We start from the raw sequence: 17,135 nt of genomic DNA, 5'->3' as shown, positions 1-17,135 counted from the left end.
ATGTGTTTTCCTTTAAACACCTGCTCAATGTGCAGCATTTGCTACTTTCAGGTGAATCCTCAGCTTTTTAGCAGCAGAGAGAAGGAACTGATGCGGGAGCTGATCAACACTATGCTGGCTTACAACCTCTCATACAGGCAGGACCGCACACCTGAGGGCCAGTACACCTTCATGTTGGAGCCGTGAGTACACACAAACCCAAACAAACCTCCTGCTGCCCGCCACCCAGGGGGGAGGGAAACTTGCTGAGCAGATGTGTGAGCTGTTGGGGTGTTGAAGGTCACGGCGCTAGTCCACACTGTGGTTTCTCTGCATAACAGCTTAGAGAATAATCCCCTTATTGCCTGGAGTGTGTGCGTGGGTGTGTGTGTGTGTGTGCACGCCAACACACACGCACACACCCACACCTAGAAGGTATTTAGTACCTTGTGGGGACATCTTTTCTGACAAATATTATATTATGGGGACCCACTGTCCCCACAACATAATATGCTGTTTTTGGGTTAGGGTTTAGATAAGGTGTGAATTGAGTTTTGGTTAGGGTTAAGTATATAATGGTAAGAGATAGGGTTAGGTTGTAGAAATAAATAAATGGAAGACAATGGAAAGTCCCTAGAAAGATAGCCAGACAAACTTGTGTGTGTGTGTGTGTGTGTGTGAGATTGTTGTGTCAGAACAGGGTAGCAGACAGCAAAGCCTCATTGCTGTTATAGAGTGGGATTGACTAAGATTTGGACTCAGCTGACTTATGGTGGAATTCAATGTTTCTGGAGCAGGAATGTGTTAGAAGAGTGCTAGATTTGGAAGCTGTATTCATGTTTGGGACTTTTATTCAGTTCCACATTTCAATGAATCCTGAGACTGTGTGAGGCTCACGGTTGGTCAGGCTGGGAGTCTCCAGGCATGCTGCAGCCGGCTGAAGAGCAGCTGGGCGTCCAGGACGGCTCCTTTCTGCAGGCTCGCTGTGACAAGGTGTTGGTCACCAATGACTGGTGCCTGCCCCTGGTGTTGGCTCTGCTGCTGCTGCTCCTGGTCTACGCCTTCCTATACCTGCCCTCACTGGCACACCACAACACCACCCTGTGACTGGTAGAGAAGGGCAGTTTGGAAATGAGTGGTCGGCATCAAAAGCAGCCTAAATGTTTGGCACAACTAGAGATATGTCATTGGACTGCTCTGGTTTTGGATCTGGAGGAATCATCTTTAATATTAGATATCAATATAAGCCCAAATGTTTATATTGGCGCATCCCTAAAGAAAATGTAAGTAAAGTTTGTTCCTTTGCGTTTGGGAAAACTTTGGAATTTGTTAATATCATTTTCCAGGTCTAGATGAGTATGAACTGGGAGCTTTATCACTTCTTATGTTTTTTTTTCTTTTTTAATGTGTTGTTCTGATGGTGTGACATTCAGTTATTGATTTGAGTGCCAAGGTGAAGCCCAACAGATTTACTTCCACAAATAGAGCCTTAACTGCTTTTGCTATGAGAAAACCAAAAGCTGTGGGAAAAGGGCAGAAAGGTGGAGATAAGAGTGGAGGAGAGAAAGAAGGACAGAACAAACACCAAGTCTGCTCCTACACTGTCAGAAAGAGAAAAAAAGAGACCAAACATCTAGTAGTGTTGACATGGTTTTATTTATTTATATCAATATTTTGATTTGATTTGCTACATAATGGCACAATGATTTTAACAATTCATCCTTCAGTATTTTGGTTTTTTACACAACTTGGAAAAGTCTGGAAATTACTTTTAAAATTGAATAATATATAAAAACTTTCTTGGTTTCTATTTCAATGACATAGCATGACTCTAGCATTTTACTCATCTGTCAGAATGCAGCCTCACTCAAAAATCAAAAAAGGTCATTTCACCACTGTTTTTGCTTCTTTTGTTGGTCAAAAATGAATAAAGGCACCAATGTTCACAAAGCAGATCTGCTTTGTGAACATTGGTGCCTTTAGTCTGGATGTCAAATAAGTAAAATGAGCTTCGCTTGTGTAATGATCTACCAGAGAACCTGACCCAGATAGCACAATATGAGTGAAACAACATTAAAACAATGTCAGGCAGAATCATTGAATGTAGGTTGAACCCTGATATTGAAACAAAATTGGAAAGTGGTTGCCGGTGACTTGCATGTTTAATCAACATTGGGGTTTCAACCATAATTGACACTATATCAATGTTGATTTAACCATCAACTGGATGTGGATCTCTATGCACATTTGTGTTGAAAAGGGTTAGGGTAATTACCACGGTGTGCTATCTGGGGAGAGCCACACAAAATGTTTTTGCAGGATTTCCACGTGGGAGTAAAAGGTAGTAAATTAAATTAGCTCAAATTAAGGCCAGTAAAAGGTAAAAAAGGTGGTGTGTTTTTCATCACCCCTTGAAAATATTCTGAATTTTCCATTGATGCTTACTTATTGTGGAGAAGCAGATTCCTATTTTGTTGCACTCAGAGCTGAGGTTCTCTGAACTCCACAGCAACTAAAGTAAGTTAAACAAGGTTGTAACTTTGAGTTGTGAATTGGTGGGGACAAATTGTCAGGAACAGTCAGGTGGCGAGGTTGGGATAGTGTACCCTAGAAGGCCTTTTTTTGTGCTAAGAATGAGGCGAAAACCTAAATTTGAATGCTAGGGTGTCTTACTCAATAACTTAGGATATACAATCTCATGAGGTTTGTCAGATTAATAGTACTTATTGAAAATAAAAACCTTTTAGAAGATATTAAACATACTAAGATATGTAAAGATGTAGAAGCATTATTTCTCTAATGAATCTGTATAACGTTTTTTTACTTGGTGATGGAATTACGAAAAATATAAATTTTTAGTCATATTCTAATTCAGAAAATTTATGGTATATTTGCTTAATGCTTGCCTGCAGTTGAAAACGGTTACAAACTTCAGCTCCACCTCCCCACAAGATGCCACCCTGGGCAGTTGCCCATATTGCTCATATCAAAAACCCCCAATGCAATTCACATCTGTGTCTTTCCTCGTCAAGAGTTTCAGTAGAACTTTTTGGGGGGCAGTTGGGTTGTAGACTGACCATAAATATATTCAATTCAAATTAAAAAATACTTTAATAATCCCAAAGGCAAATTAAATAATATATATGCTATATATAATGTTGTAACATATATGTATTATATAATATTATATTAATGGATTCGAATCCAGTAATATTGGAATCTTCCTGTCACAAAAATGGCTGTAGCCTCCAGACTTTGACTCCTATGCTCTATAAAATATTTCATCCTCTTTGATGAAAGCTTTGAAATCACCATGTTCTATGAACAAATGATGCAATTATAGGGACAAAGAAACCGAGGAGGAGAACAACTTAAAACCATCCTGTCAGCCTAACATCGCGCAGATCCGTTGTCATGGCAACCAACAGATAACATTAAGCCTGACAGGAATCAGGCTTGATGTTTATTTTGTGATTGTTAACAAGTAATACTCTGAATACTCACGGTGGTTGATTAGCTAATTTAAACACTTGCTCTACTGATAATCTCACAAAGTAGGTGTTTGGGTTGCCTTATTTTTGTGCTAACTGAACCGAAACACACCGAGCTACGCAGCATGGGTAGACTACGTTAAGTTTGTCAAACTAACCTTCTCCCCACTTTTTATATTTTTAGTAAAAGCTTTCTTACTGACCTGTGAAATGAGATTCCTCTGGATCTTGTTAACTTGCTCTCGTAGCGTTTTCAATTAATATTGAAACTTTGCGTCCCCTTTTCAGATTCTTTGCTTGATTGTGTCATTTTCCCCGACCACCGATATTTCTGACTCAATGCAAAGCAACAGCGCATGTGGCGCACTGCCACGCACAGTAAGTCACGTGATGTCCAGTCCACTAGATCGGACATCACTGAGTGGACTTGCCATTTACATTTACAAAGAAGTTTTAAATAACACTAGTCCACTGGCTGTTAATGCCACAGTGCGTAGCTGCTGCCGAATTACTGTCTGCAAATAGATGCAGGAACAGAAAGGAAAAAGGTGTAGGAAATATTGGTGGGAACTGTTCTTGTCAGGCCAGAGTTTGTGGGACATGTCCACACCAGCCCTTCAGGAAGTTATGCCTATGAAGTTAAATAACACCAACTGCACTGCAAACAACAGAAGGCAGTGTGAACATACTCACAAATGAAAATTTCACTGAAATTTAAATAAAAATGGTTAAACTTTTACTTAAAAGTACAGCATTCATCAACTGATACCATTTAGACACGTCGCATGTTATTGTTTTACATCCGGAAATTTTGCAAATGCACTCGAGGTGCAAAATGACTACGGTATTCTTTTCCTTGCCATCCATAGCTGTACTGCCATGGTAGAACAATTCCGTTAACTTAATAAAACTCGGAAATGTTCTTGATTTAGTGCAGTGCACCACAGCAAAGGGAAAGTAAATCCAAAAAACTGTTACAGAACAACTCAGATCCACTGGTTCTCTTTTTTTTTTTCACTTTGTGTCAGCTAGCTATACACATATTTGTTGCTGTAGAAACCAACAAACATCTCCACCATACGTATAAGGATTCAACACCATAACACACACAAACACATAAAGTGCAGAACATTCAGTCCTTAACAGTTTCATGTTTTCAGGCTTGATGTTTATTTTGGGATTATAAAATGATCATCTGAACACAGCGTTGGTTGATGATTAATTTAAACAGCTGGCAGAGGTGGTGTGTAGGTCACATTGCGCTGCACATCGACATATTACATTTGTTTATTCAAACTTTTCAATAACCTGTGAAATATGATACCCTTGGACCTTGTTATCTAGTTCTCCTAGTGTTGACAATTAGTAGCAAACTAATATTCTATTGAGAATAAAACTTTGGCTTGTGAAATTGGAATGCCATTGCATTTTACTTTGGATATTTATGGATTTAAAGGAAGTCAGTGTTTCAGCTGTTTTACAGTTTTCTGGAAGTTTGTTCCAGATTTTTGGTGCATAGATACTAAATGCCGCTTCTCCTCATTTGGTTCTGGTTCTGGGGATGCAGAGCAGAACCAGAAGACCTGAGAGTTCTGGAAGGTTGATACAACAACAGCAAATCTTTAATGTATTGTGGTGCTAAACCATTCAGTGATTTATAAACTAACAACAGTATTTTAAAGTCTATTCTTTGAGCGACAGGGAGCCAGTGGAGAGACTTTAAAACTGGTGTTATGTGCTCTATCTTCCTGGTTTTAGTCAGAACTCCAGCAGCAGCATTCTGGATCAGCTGTAGCTGTTTGATTGATTTGTTGGACAGACCTGTGAAGACGCTGTTACAGTAATCAATGTGACTAAAGATAAACGCATGGATGAGTTTCTCTAGATGTGACTGAGACATTAGTCCTTTAATCCTGGAAATGTTCTTCAGGTGATGGAAGGCTGTCTTTGTGACTGTCTTTATGTGGCTCTGAAAGTTCAGGTCAGAGTCCATCACTACTCGCAGGTTTCGGGCCTGATCACTGATTTTTAGTTGTAATAACTGAAGCTGTGCACTGACTCTAGATCTATAACTCTAGATCTATAACTCTAGATCTATAACACTAGATCGTTCCTCTTTAGGTCCAAAAATAATAACTTCAGTTTTGTTTTTGTTCAGCTGGAGAAGGTTTTGGCACATCCACACATTTATCTGTTCTAAACATCTGTTCAGTGATTGGATGGGGTTAAAGGTCACCTGGTGACATCATAATGTAGAGCTGTGTGTCATCTGCATAGTTATGGTAGCTAATATTATTTCCTGTTATAACCTGAGCTAGTGGGAGCATATAGATATTGAATAAGAGGGGTCCTAGGATTGAACCTTGGGGTACCCCACATGTGACCTTTGACCTTTTTGATGAGAAGTTTCCAATTGAAACAAAGAAATCCCTGTTCTTTATGTACGATTCAAACCAGTTAAGCACTGGACCGGCGAGTCCGACCCAACTCTCCAGTCCATTCAGTAATATTCCATGGTCAACAGTGTCAAAAGCTGCACTGAGGTCCAACAGAACCAGCACTGTGGTTCTCCCACAGTCCATATTTATATGGATGTCATTGAACACTTTTACGAGGGCAGTTTCTGTGCTGTGGTGAGACCGGAAACCAGATTGGAAGGAGTCAAAGCAGTTGGTTATCGTTAGGAAACAATTTTAACTGTTTACACACAACTTTTTCAATAACTTTACTGATGAATGGGAGGTCAGAGGTCAGAGGTCGGCTTGTAATTCTGCAGTAGTGATTTGTCTAGATTCTTCTTTTTTTATCAGTGGTTTGATTACTGCCGTTTTCAAAGCCTGGGGGAAAACACCTAATTAGAGTGATGAATTTACTATTTGGATCAGATCAGTAGCAACAACAGGCAGGACTTTCTTAAAGAAATGTGTGGGTAGAACATCCAGACAGCAGGAACTGGAGCTGAGTTGACTTATAATTTCCTCTAGGGTTTTATAATTAAATAGTTGAAATTGGGTCATTTTTCCTGTATTTGTTTTGTTTGGGTTCAGTGTTGGTACTGACTTTATAGTGGATGTGCAGATTAATCCTCTGATTTTTTTGAATTTTCTCTGAAAAGAAACTGGAAAACTGGTTGCAGGCGGCAATAGACTGAAATTCAGGTGGTAACGTGATAGGAGGATTTGTGAGTCTGTCAACTGTTGCTAATAAAGCTCGAGCATTGTTAATGTTTTTGTTTATGACATCTGCAAAGAAGGCCTGTCTTGCATGTTTGAGTGTTAAATGATAGTAACGTAGTTTTTCTTTATAGATGTCATAATGAACGCGAAGTTGAGTTTTACTTCGTTCTGCCTTACGGCAGAGTTGTCTTGCAGATCTAACTGTTTGTGCATTTCTCCATGGAGATTTCTTCTTACCAGACACAACATGACACGTTAACATTAGGATGGCTGTGGTGGTAGGAGATTTCCCTGCAATCAGTGGATTGGGCAAAACACTTCTCCTTCCTTTCCTGCTGGTGTTGCTTAGAAGAGCAGCTGTAGCTACTATCCAGTAGCTTGCCATCATCAGTGTGTGAATGAACCCTTTGAGATTTCCATTGGAGATTGATCATTAGAATTTTGTTATTAACAATGTAATAAACATTTGTAATGGCTGAAAAACATGCAGAGAACAGAGGGCACAGATACGGGAAGTGAAGAATCCCCTACTGCATCAAATCGAGATAGGAATAATAGAAAGTTGGCCACTCTGAGGTAAAAAAACCCCAACAAAAACCAGCTTCCAGTCCAGGGGTGCACAGCTGGCTCAATGCTTGCAACGTTTTACTGCTTCATTCAGCTTGATAGAACCCTGTGATAAATAAGCCATTTTCAACATTTTGTTAGATTTTCTGTTTTTCTATCAACTTCAGACAAGACCAGATCACTATTCAACAGTTAAGTTGGAGTAGTTTGTTTTCAGCTGCTTGCCATCACATGTTAAATTTGTTGTGTGTGCAGGCGTGTGGAGGAGGTGGCGAGGTTTCCGGGCCTGCCGCCTCGTCGCCAGCTGACCTATCAGGCCAAACAGACCATCAGCAGAGAAATGGAGCAGGAGAAGATGAGGAGAGCTGAGCAGATGATGCTGCAGAGGAACCCTGCTACCGTGAGATGCCACCGCCCGTTTAGTCAGAGCAAAGCTGAGTGTGTATGAAACTGTACTTACCATTTGTGATGTGCTGCATGTGTTTGTTGTGCAGAAAGAGGAAGAAAGAAAGAGTGCAGGTCCAAAACCGACCAGGAACCATCAGCAGAGGTTGGAGAACATTGTGAAACAGACAGCAGTGGAGACCAGGGTGAGGTGCACAAAAAATCCTTCGTTACAGGCAATGTGTGCTTTATGTGCCAAAGCAAAGTCCAGTTTATTTCTAAAGCACTTAAAAACCACAACACTGAAGCGGATCAAACCAAGACACAAATAATGATAAAATGACAAAGAAAAACACAAAATAAAGCATATGACAAAGACCGTAGTAAATAAAACAGAAAGAAAAGAACCAACTCCCATTGTACAGTCACGGCCAAAAGTTTTGAGAATGATTCAAATGTTAATATTTACAAAGTCTACTGCTTCAGTTTTCATAACGACAATTTGCATATACTCCAGAATGTTATAAAGAGTGATCAGCGCAACAGCAATTAATTGCAAAGTCAATATTAGCCTAGAAAATGAACTTTATCCCCCAAAACACGTTTCAACTTCATTGCAGCCCTGCCTTAAAAGGACCAGCTAACATTGTTTCAGTGATTGCTCCATTAACACAGGTGTGGGTGGTGATGAGGACAGGGCTGGAGATCAATCTGTCATGATTAAGTAAGAATGACATCACTGGACACTTTAAAAAGAGGCTGGTGCTTGGCATCATTGTTTCTCTTCTGTGAACCATGGTTATCTCGAAAGAAACACGTGCAGTCATCATTGGACTGCACAAAAATGGCCTAACAGGAAAGAGAATCACAGCTAGAACGATTGCACCTCAGTCAACAATCTATCGCATCATCAAGAACATCAAGGAGAGAGGTTCCATTGTTGCCAAAAAGGCTCCAGGGCCCCCAAGAAAGACCAGCAAGCGCCAGGACCGTCTCTTAAAAGTGTTTCAGCTGTGGGATCGGGCTACCACCAGTACAGAGCTTGCTCAGGAATGGCAGCAGGCAGGTGTGAGTGCATCTGCATGCACTGTGAGGCGGAGACTCTTGGAGCAAGGCCTGGTCTCAAGGAGGGCAGCAAAGAAGCCACTTCTCTCCAGGAAAAACATCAGGGACAGACTGATATTCTGCAAAAGGTACAGGGAGTGGACTGCTGAGGACTGGGGTCAAGTCATTTTCCCTTTCCGATTGTTTGGGACATCTGGAAAACAGCTTGTTCGGAGAAGACGAGGTGAGCGCTACTACTAGTCTTGTCTCATGCCAACTGTAAAGCATCCTGAAACCATTCATGTGTGGAGTTGCTTCTCAGCCAAGGGAGTCGGCTCTCTCACAGTCTTACCTAAAAACACAGCCATGAATAAAGAATGGTACCAGAATGTCCTCCGAGAGCAACTTCTCCCAACCGTCCAAGAGCAGTTTGGTGATGAACGATGCCTTTTCCAGCATGATGGAGCACCTTGCCATAAAGCAAAGGTGATATCTAACTGGCTCAGGGAACAAAACATAGAGATTTTGGGTCCATGGCCTGGAAACTCCCCTGATCTTAATCCCATTGAAAACTTGTGGTCAATCATCAAGAGACGGGTGGACAAACGAAAACCTAGGAATTCTGACAAAATGCAAGCATTGATTGTGCAAGAATGGACTGCTATCAGTCAGGATTTGGTCCAGAAATTGATAGAGAGCATGCCAGGGAGAATTGCAGAGGTCCTGAAGAAGAGGGGTCAACACTGCAAATATTGACTTGCTGCATTAACTCATTCTAACTGTCATTAGAAGCTTTTGTTACTCATAATATGATTGCAATTGTATTTCTGTATGTGATGACAGCATCTGACATGCACACATGAAAACCAGAGGGCAGCGGATCATGTGAAAATATAATATTTGTGTCATTCTCAATACTGTACATGACTGTAGAAGCCTAAATTCAGCTTTAGTACATCCAGACCTGTAGAATAAATTAAGTTCATATTTCTTATGATAATTTGTTTATTAGGATAAAAATGATTACTTGTTCAATCTCTAATGCATACGAATTTGTTAGTTAGACTGTAAGGCCTTCTAGTAAATGTGCAAGTCTAATTGCAGTTAAGGATTTGAGGGTGTGGCTAGAGAGTCACTTGGGCAGTAGGAGTGGAGCCACACAATTTTTTGACCTCTTTCGTCTCTTCAATTTTATTCTTTATTCTTTTTGTGGAAAAGTAACATTTGTATCGTTTTTATTTTTGAAGTAAACCATTTAAAAGGATCCAGTCTGTTTTTTTTTTTTTTTTTTTTTTGTCATTTCGACATCAAGTGGACAGAATGGGAAATACGGAAAATGTCAAGCTTATGGCTTCTTTATTTAGGAATCTATATTAGTCAAAAAACTTGCTCTACATGTGGGCCGTATCGACTTGGAACAACACAACCTACTAGGAATTGTATCCGAAAAACAGCATGGAGATTTTTGGAAAAGGAGTAAATTGGATAACGAGCGGCAGCTGCAGTTGAAGTACTTGAGTTAAAAAAAAAAGTAGGCAATCTTTTGGTGGCTTTGTGGAAGTGGAACGGTATGTGCTGTTGATGTTCAGCTCGTTATGGACAAACGAGAGTGAAAAATGAATGGAAAGGCTGGAGAAGAATGTAAGTCTAAGTTAATCCAAGGTCTCAGGTCCACCCTAGTCCAGTTGTCAAGCTTGAAGAAGCAAATTGAGCAGTTCATGGAAAATGGATGACTGAAGATGATTTCTTTTGGCGTTGTGAAGAATGGATGAAAGACGTTCTGAATGGCGCCGACACGACCGAGGAATGTGACAAACGGAAAACACCTGCAGATAGTAGGTCTATGACATCAAGGCGGACAAGCAAACACAAAAGTAGTTCCTCATCACAATGTGGAAGCTCAGTCTTATCATCCTCATCATTGAGATCAAAGGCAGAATTAGAGCGGGCTGCTTTGAAGTCAAAGGCTGCTGCTTTACAGAAAAATCTAGGAAAAGAAGCAAAGTGGCATGTAGAGCAAATTTTCAAGAAGATTCAACTAGAGCAGGGGTGCTCAAAGTGGGTCCTGGAAGGCTGGCATCCTGCATGTTTTAGTTTTCTCCCAGGTTTAACACACCTGGATCCAATGATGGCTCTTTAGAAAGCCTAAGAAGAACACTGACATGCTGAGAAGGTTTGTTACTACCACCAGGATGCCGGCCATCTTGGGCACCCCTGAATTAGAGGCTGAAGAAAAACAACAAAAAGGAGAGTTTAAAGCTCAGCAAAGTTTTTTGAAGCTGCTTTAAAGGCAATCATAGAAATGCACGCAATGCAAACAGCGTTGGCAGAATTCAGTGCTAAAATGGAGATTTTGCAGAAATATGAAAATGGTGAAGAACCATAAGGTATCATTTCTTCCAGATCTCACCATACCAATATTTAATGAAGAGCCATTGGAATGCTCTTTTATTGAAGTCATCGAACATGGAATAGAGAGTCGTACCGGTAACGATTGTGATTGACTTCAGTTTTTGTTACAAAACACAAGTAGACAACCATATAAGTTGGTTAAGAGCTGCATTCATATAGAATCTTCGGCATGATATACTAAAGCTAAATAGATGTTAAAGGAGTTCTTTGGAGATGACTTTAAGATCTCAGAAGCCTACATTAAGGAGACTGTGGATTGGCCAGCAATTAAACTAGATGATGGAGTTGCTCTTCAGTCTTTTGTACTTTTCTTCACTGGCTGCTTGAACTCAATGATGCTATTAGATATTAGGTATCTAATAGCTAGTACTAGCTATTAGCTATTACTAGCTATAGCTAATACTAGCTATGAGACAGCTACTATCTTCAGAAGACTTGGGCAATACAGCTCATATAAAGTAAACTGCCATACAAGCTCAAAGAATCGTGGAGAAAATCTGCCTGTCAACTGCAAGAAAGGACCAAGAAAAGTGCAATTTTAAAAGAACTTTTAACTTTGTGTTCCACCAGGGTAAGTACCTTTTACACCCACTCTATCGAAACTTAAAGAACACCACCATAACCACGAAAGAACCTACTAAACCAAAACGATATTTGGAATCATTCAAACCAAAGAAGGTGTTTACCACAATTGTTGTACTTCAAAAGATAGAAGATAACAAACAAGAATCTTCAAAAACACCATCTACAACAGGAGAGACTACCACCAAACCTTCAAGAGCAAGCCACAAAAGGATAAAATTGAATTATTGGAGCAAAGGTTTGTGTTTTGCACATTTGGCAGTTGCAAACAGAATGTCATGAGTGCTCAAGATGTCACCCCACATCTTTACATATTGCAACAAAAGACACTAAAGAAGAACCAGTAAAGGAAAGTTGTGAACAGCAATCTGCAACAATTGTTTTGTACAAACAACTGAAACCTGTGGTGTCATTGGGGCCAGTAGGGATGATTGTGTCCTGTTGATCATTCTGGTGTGGGTTAAAGCATAAAAGGAACCAAGACAATGACATCTTATGCATTTTTGGATTGAGGTAGCTCAGCTTCCTTTGCTACAGAGTCACTGATTACTCAGTTGAACATGAATGGGTGCAACATCAACATTTTGTTGCGAACTATGGGAAACAAATCAGTTGTGAATACACGCATTGTGACTGGTCTGGAGATCAGCAGCTTGGTCACCAATCAATTTGTGGAACTTTCTGATGTTTATTCACAGAAAGTGATTCCTATAACTAAGGACCATATTCCCCGCCAAGAGGATATTGATGGTTGGCCCCACCTCAAGGAGGTGAAAATCCCCACTGTCCACAATCTGGGGCTGGATGGTGAATAGACTCCTTATAGGCAAAATGGACATGATGAGTGACACATTAACAGGAATTACTGCAAACTGGATCTCAGTGGCTAATCTAGAGGAACTCTGGCAACTGCGATTCAAGCAGGACTTTCAACAGATTTTGCAGATGAGTTTGCTCAGGAGACGGTCAAAACAGTTCAGAAACATTTTTTTTTAAACTATCAATTTTCACAGCATATTCTTTACAGCATTCATGTTTTATACAGCGCTGTCTTTCTTAACATACATAACCCTTACACAAAACACACACACACACACACACAAAATTAAAAATAAAGTAAAAGCTTAAAAAACACATACACAAAACATAAATAAATAAATAAAAAATAAAGACAATTGAAAACGCAAAAATCTGTTCATAGCTGACAAAAAGAATACAGCAGTAGTTTGGTTATGATAAGATACTCATCTTGAATGTTTCCATGTATTGTAAAAATGGCTGCCATGTTTAGAAATGTAGCAGTTGAACCTGCCAATGTTCACCTCATCTTTTCTAAAGGCAAAAACCTCATGAGCTCTGAAAGCCACTGTTCATGTGTGGGTGGGGCCTTTTGTTTCCACCTCAAAAGTATCAAACGTCTCACAATTAATGTAGCAAAAGCTGCTGTATTTGAATTATACTTGGAGAGGAAAATATTCGGGGGTATGATTTAACATATTATATTAAATTTAACATTATATATTTCTGAGAATGTATTGAATATAGATGTCCAATAGGTGTGAAGTTTTGAACACGCCCAGAAAGCGTGAATAGGGGAGCCGACCTCTGACCTGCATCGGTTACATAAGGGATCAGTTCCTGGATAAAACTTAGCTAGCTTTTCATTAGAGATATGCAACCGGTGCAGGACTTTGAACTGAAGGAGTCCATGTCTAGTGCATATTGAAGACAAGTGAACCCTGTGGAGAATGGATTGCCAGAGCTCATCTGTTAATGTAACTGCAAGATCTTTATCCCAACGCGACTTAATAATGGAGAGAGAAGGAGATTGTAGATCTAGCAGTATGGTATAGATCTTTTTAATCGCCCCCCTTTCATGGATGTTTATACCTATGATTTTATCCAGAGCTGTTTCTTCAGGCAGTTCAGGAAATGTGGGATATCTATTTTTCACAAAATGCCGCAGTTGTAAATAGCGGAAAAAGTGTGTATGTGGAATATTAAACTGTTCCATGAGTTGTGTGAACGAAGCAAAAATCCCATCAATGAAAAGGTGTTTAACTTTACTTAGTCCATTTCTTTTCCAAATTTTAAAGGCAGAATCAGACAGAGAAGGTGGGAACATATGATTTGAACAGATTGGAGTTTTAATCGACATAAAATGTTGTCCCAATTTTTTCCTACACTGCACCCAGATTCTCAGGGAATTATATAGCAGAGGGTTGCATTTATAGGTACAAACCTCTAACGGGAGAGCAGAGGTTAACAAAGCAGGTAAGCTAGTCTGGCCACAATTAGACGACTCAATCTGAAGCCAAGACGGGGTTTCTGTAGAAAAGTCACTCATCCAATATAACATGTTTCGTATATTTGCTGCCCAGTAATAAGACTGGAAATTTGGCAGAGCTAATCCGCCCATAGGTCTAGGTCTCTGCATAAAATCTTAATGAATTCTGGGGGATTTACTATTCCAAATAAAAGCTGTTACGTGTTTATCTAGTGTCACAAAGAATTCCTTTGGGATGTAACATGGAATACACTGAAATAAATAAAGGAACTTGGGCAATATGTTCATTTTTATAGAGTTGACACGGCCCATTAACGATGGTGGCAGATCACGCCACCTCTGAAAATCTAGTTTAGTATTTTCAAGAAGTGGTGCAAAATTCTTTTTAAAGAGATCTTTATATTTGCGAGTAACTTTGACCCCCAAATAGGTCACGTAATCTGATTTAACTTTAAAAGGAAACTTTACAAATGAAATCTTCCTGGCTTTAGAGTTTATACTAAATAATTCACTTTTATGTAAATTTAATTTATAACCTGAAATAGTGCCAAATTGTTCAAGTATGGTAAGAGCATGGGGAAGAGAGTCCAAAGGGTTTGATATATACAGCAGGAGGTCATCAGCATATAAAGATAATTTGTGCTCCTGATCAGCTCTGTAGATACCCTTAACCTTATCTTCTGCTCGCAGCTTAATCGCCAACGGTTCAATTGCCAACGCAAATAAAAGAGGGGACAAAGGGCACCCTTTGTCCCCTCCATTACTTCCGCGATGGAGTGGGAAGTAACAGGAATATAATGAATTTGTTCGAACACACGCCATAGGTGAGGAGTAAAGTACCCGAATCCAAGAGATGAAATTAGGGCCAGATCCAAATTTATTTAATATGTAAAATAAGTAGTCCCACTCCACCCGATCAAAAGCCTTTTCAGCGTCAAGCGACACGGCGACTTCAGGGGTTGCAGTTGACTCCGTGTATAATATGTTAACAAATCTACGCAAGTTAAAAAAGTCATGCCTTCCCTTTACAAATCCTGTTTGATCAGAAGAAATAATATGAGGTAAACATCGTTCTAGTCTGTGAGCCAGGATCTTAGACAATATTTTTAAATCCACATTTAACAGCGATATTGGACGATATGATGAACATTCAGTTGGATCCTTATTTGGCTTTAATAACAGAGAAATAGTGGCTTGACAAAGCGTTGGGGGAGAGATTGCCAATTGAATGATATATTTCAAACATATTTCGTAATAATGGAGACAAGCTATCTTTAAAGGTCTTGAAAAACTCAACTGGGTATCCATCTGGTCCCGGAGATTTTGCATTCTGCATTGAGCCAATTGCAAATTTAATTTCTTCTACAGTAATCTGTTCCTCCAGTTGATCCCTAAATGTAGAGTCTAAAGTTGGGATCCTCAGTTTTTCAAAAAATGTGTCAAACAAACCAGGCATTTTTAAAGACTCTGATTTATAAAGGTCAGAGTAAAACATTTTAAAACTCTCATTTATTTCTTGTGGATCTGTAGTAATCTGTCCAGATTGGGTTTTAATTTCAGGAATTAAGTGTGCAGTTTCAGATTTACAGAGCTGGTGTGCCAAAAGTCTAGACGCTTTCTCCCCATGCTCATACCACATACTCCTGGACTTAAGGATCATACGTTAAGACTGATCGAGAGAATTTAGATTAAACTCAGTTTGCAAGGTCAATCTTTGTTTATATATATATAAATCTGGAGACAGAGTTATAGAGTGCTGTTTGTCTAATTGTGAAATCAGATCTGTCAATTCAGATAAACGTTTAACCTTTTGTTTTTTAATATGTGAGCAATAGGATATAATGTGACTGCGTAAAAATGCTTTCAAGCTTTCCCAAACTGTACTAAAAGCTATACCCGGTGAAATGTTTATTTTTAAGAAAAATTAAATTTGTTCCGAAATATATTGTACAAATTCTTTATCTGACAAAAGAAGAGGATTGAGTCACCAAGAATACACAGAACGTTTGTCTGGAAAACTAAGTTCCAAAATAAGTGGGCTATGATCAGATATAACTATACTATCATATCTACAAGTTTTAATATTAGGAAGTAGTTTTTTTATTTACGAAAAAGTAATCTATGCGTGAATATGTTTGATGAACTGCAGAAAAAAAGGAATATTGTCGGGAATGTGGATATAAATATCTCCAAATATCTACAGCACTGTAATTCTGTAGAAAAACTATTGAAGACTTCGGGAGTGAAAAGTTTTTGGTCGAAGAGCGATCTAAAACTGAGTCCATGACAGTGTTCATGTCTCCTCCAAGTATCAGTTGGTGAGTATCAATTAGAGGAAGGGAGAAAATCAAGGTATTGAAGAATTTAGAGTCATCAAAGTTAGGGGCATATATGTTTGCTAAAATAATAGGAGTGTTAAAAAGTGACCCAGTCACAATTACGTACCGGCCATTCGAGTCAGTCATTATATCCGACATTATAAATGGAGTGTTTTTATTGACCAGAATTGCTGCACCTCGTGCTTTACCATTAAAACTAGAATGAAAAATTTGCCCAACCCAACTTCTTTTAAGTCTTGAATGGTCTATATCTTTAAGGTGCGTTTCTTGCAGAAATGCTATATGTACAGTGGGGAGAACAAATATTTGATACACTGTTGATTTTTCAGGTTTTCCCACTTGCAAAGCTTGAACAAGACTGTAATTTTTATCATAGGTACTCTTCAACTGTGAGTGATGGAATCTAAAACAAAAATCCAGAAAAATACAATGTATGATTTTTAAATAATTAATTTCCATTTTATTGTGTGAAATAAGTATTTGATACACCAGAAAAATGAAACTTAATATTTGGTATAGAAACCTTTGTTTGCAATTACAGAGATCAGACGTTTCCTGTAGTTCTTGACCAGGTTTGCACACACTGCAGCAGGGATTTTGCCCCACTCCTCCATACAGATTTCCTCCAGAGCCTTCAGGTTTCGGGGCTGTCGCTGGGCCACACGGACTTTAAGCTCCCTCCAAAGATTTTCTATTGGATTCAGGTCTGGAGACTGGCTAGGCCACTCCAGGACCTTAAGATGTTTCCTATGGAAACATCTTAAGGTCCTCTTTAGTTGCCCTGGCTGTTTGTTTTGGGTCGTTATCATGCTGGAAGACCCAGCCACGACCCATCTTCAGTGCTCTTACTGAGGGAAGGAGGTTGTTGGCCAAA

The 17,135-nt window shown here is 39.3% G+C and overlaps 1 protein-coding gene across 2 annotated transcripts in view; it reads left to right on the top strand.

The window, feature by feature from the left end:
* The window catches only part of chtf18 (CTF18, chromosome transmission fidelity factor 18 homolog (S. cerevisiae)), a 50,418-nt gene that overhangs the window by 26,553 nt on the left and 6,730 nt on the right, over positions 1 to 17,135 (top strand). For both annotated transcript variants that reach the window (XM_044114762.1, XM_044114763.1), the window contains exons 18-20: positions 52 to 182; positions 7,469 to 7,613; positions 7,708 to 7,803. In XM_044114762.1, coding sequence (XP_043970697.1) covers positions 52 to 182; positions 7,469 to 7,613; positions 7,708 to 7,803 — 372 coding nt within the window. The remainder of the gene's footprint in view (positions 1 to 51; positions 183 to 7,468; positions 7,614 to 7,707; positions 7,804 to 17,135) is intronic.

This window comes from Gambusia affinis, linkage group LG04 (assembly GCF_019740435.1).
Source record: "Gambusia affinis linkage group LG04, SWU_Gaff_1.0, whole genome shotgun sequence".
Lineage (NCBI taxonomy): Eukaryota > Metazoa > Chordata > Actinopteri > Cyprinodontiformes > Poeciliidae > Gambusia > Gambusia affinis.
The sequence above is the reverse complement of the archived record's forward strand: the minus strand, read 5'-3'. Positions and strand labels throughout refer to the sequence as shown.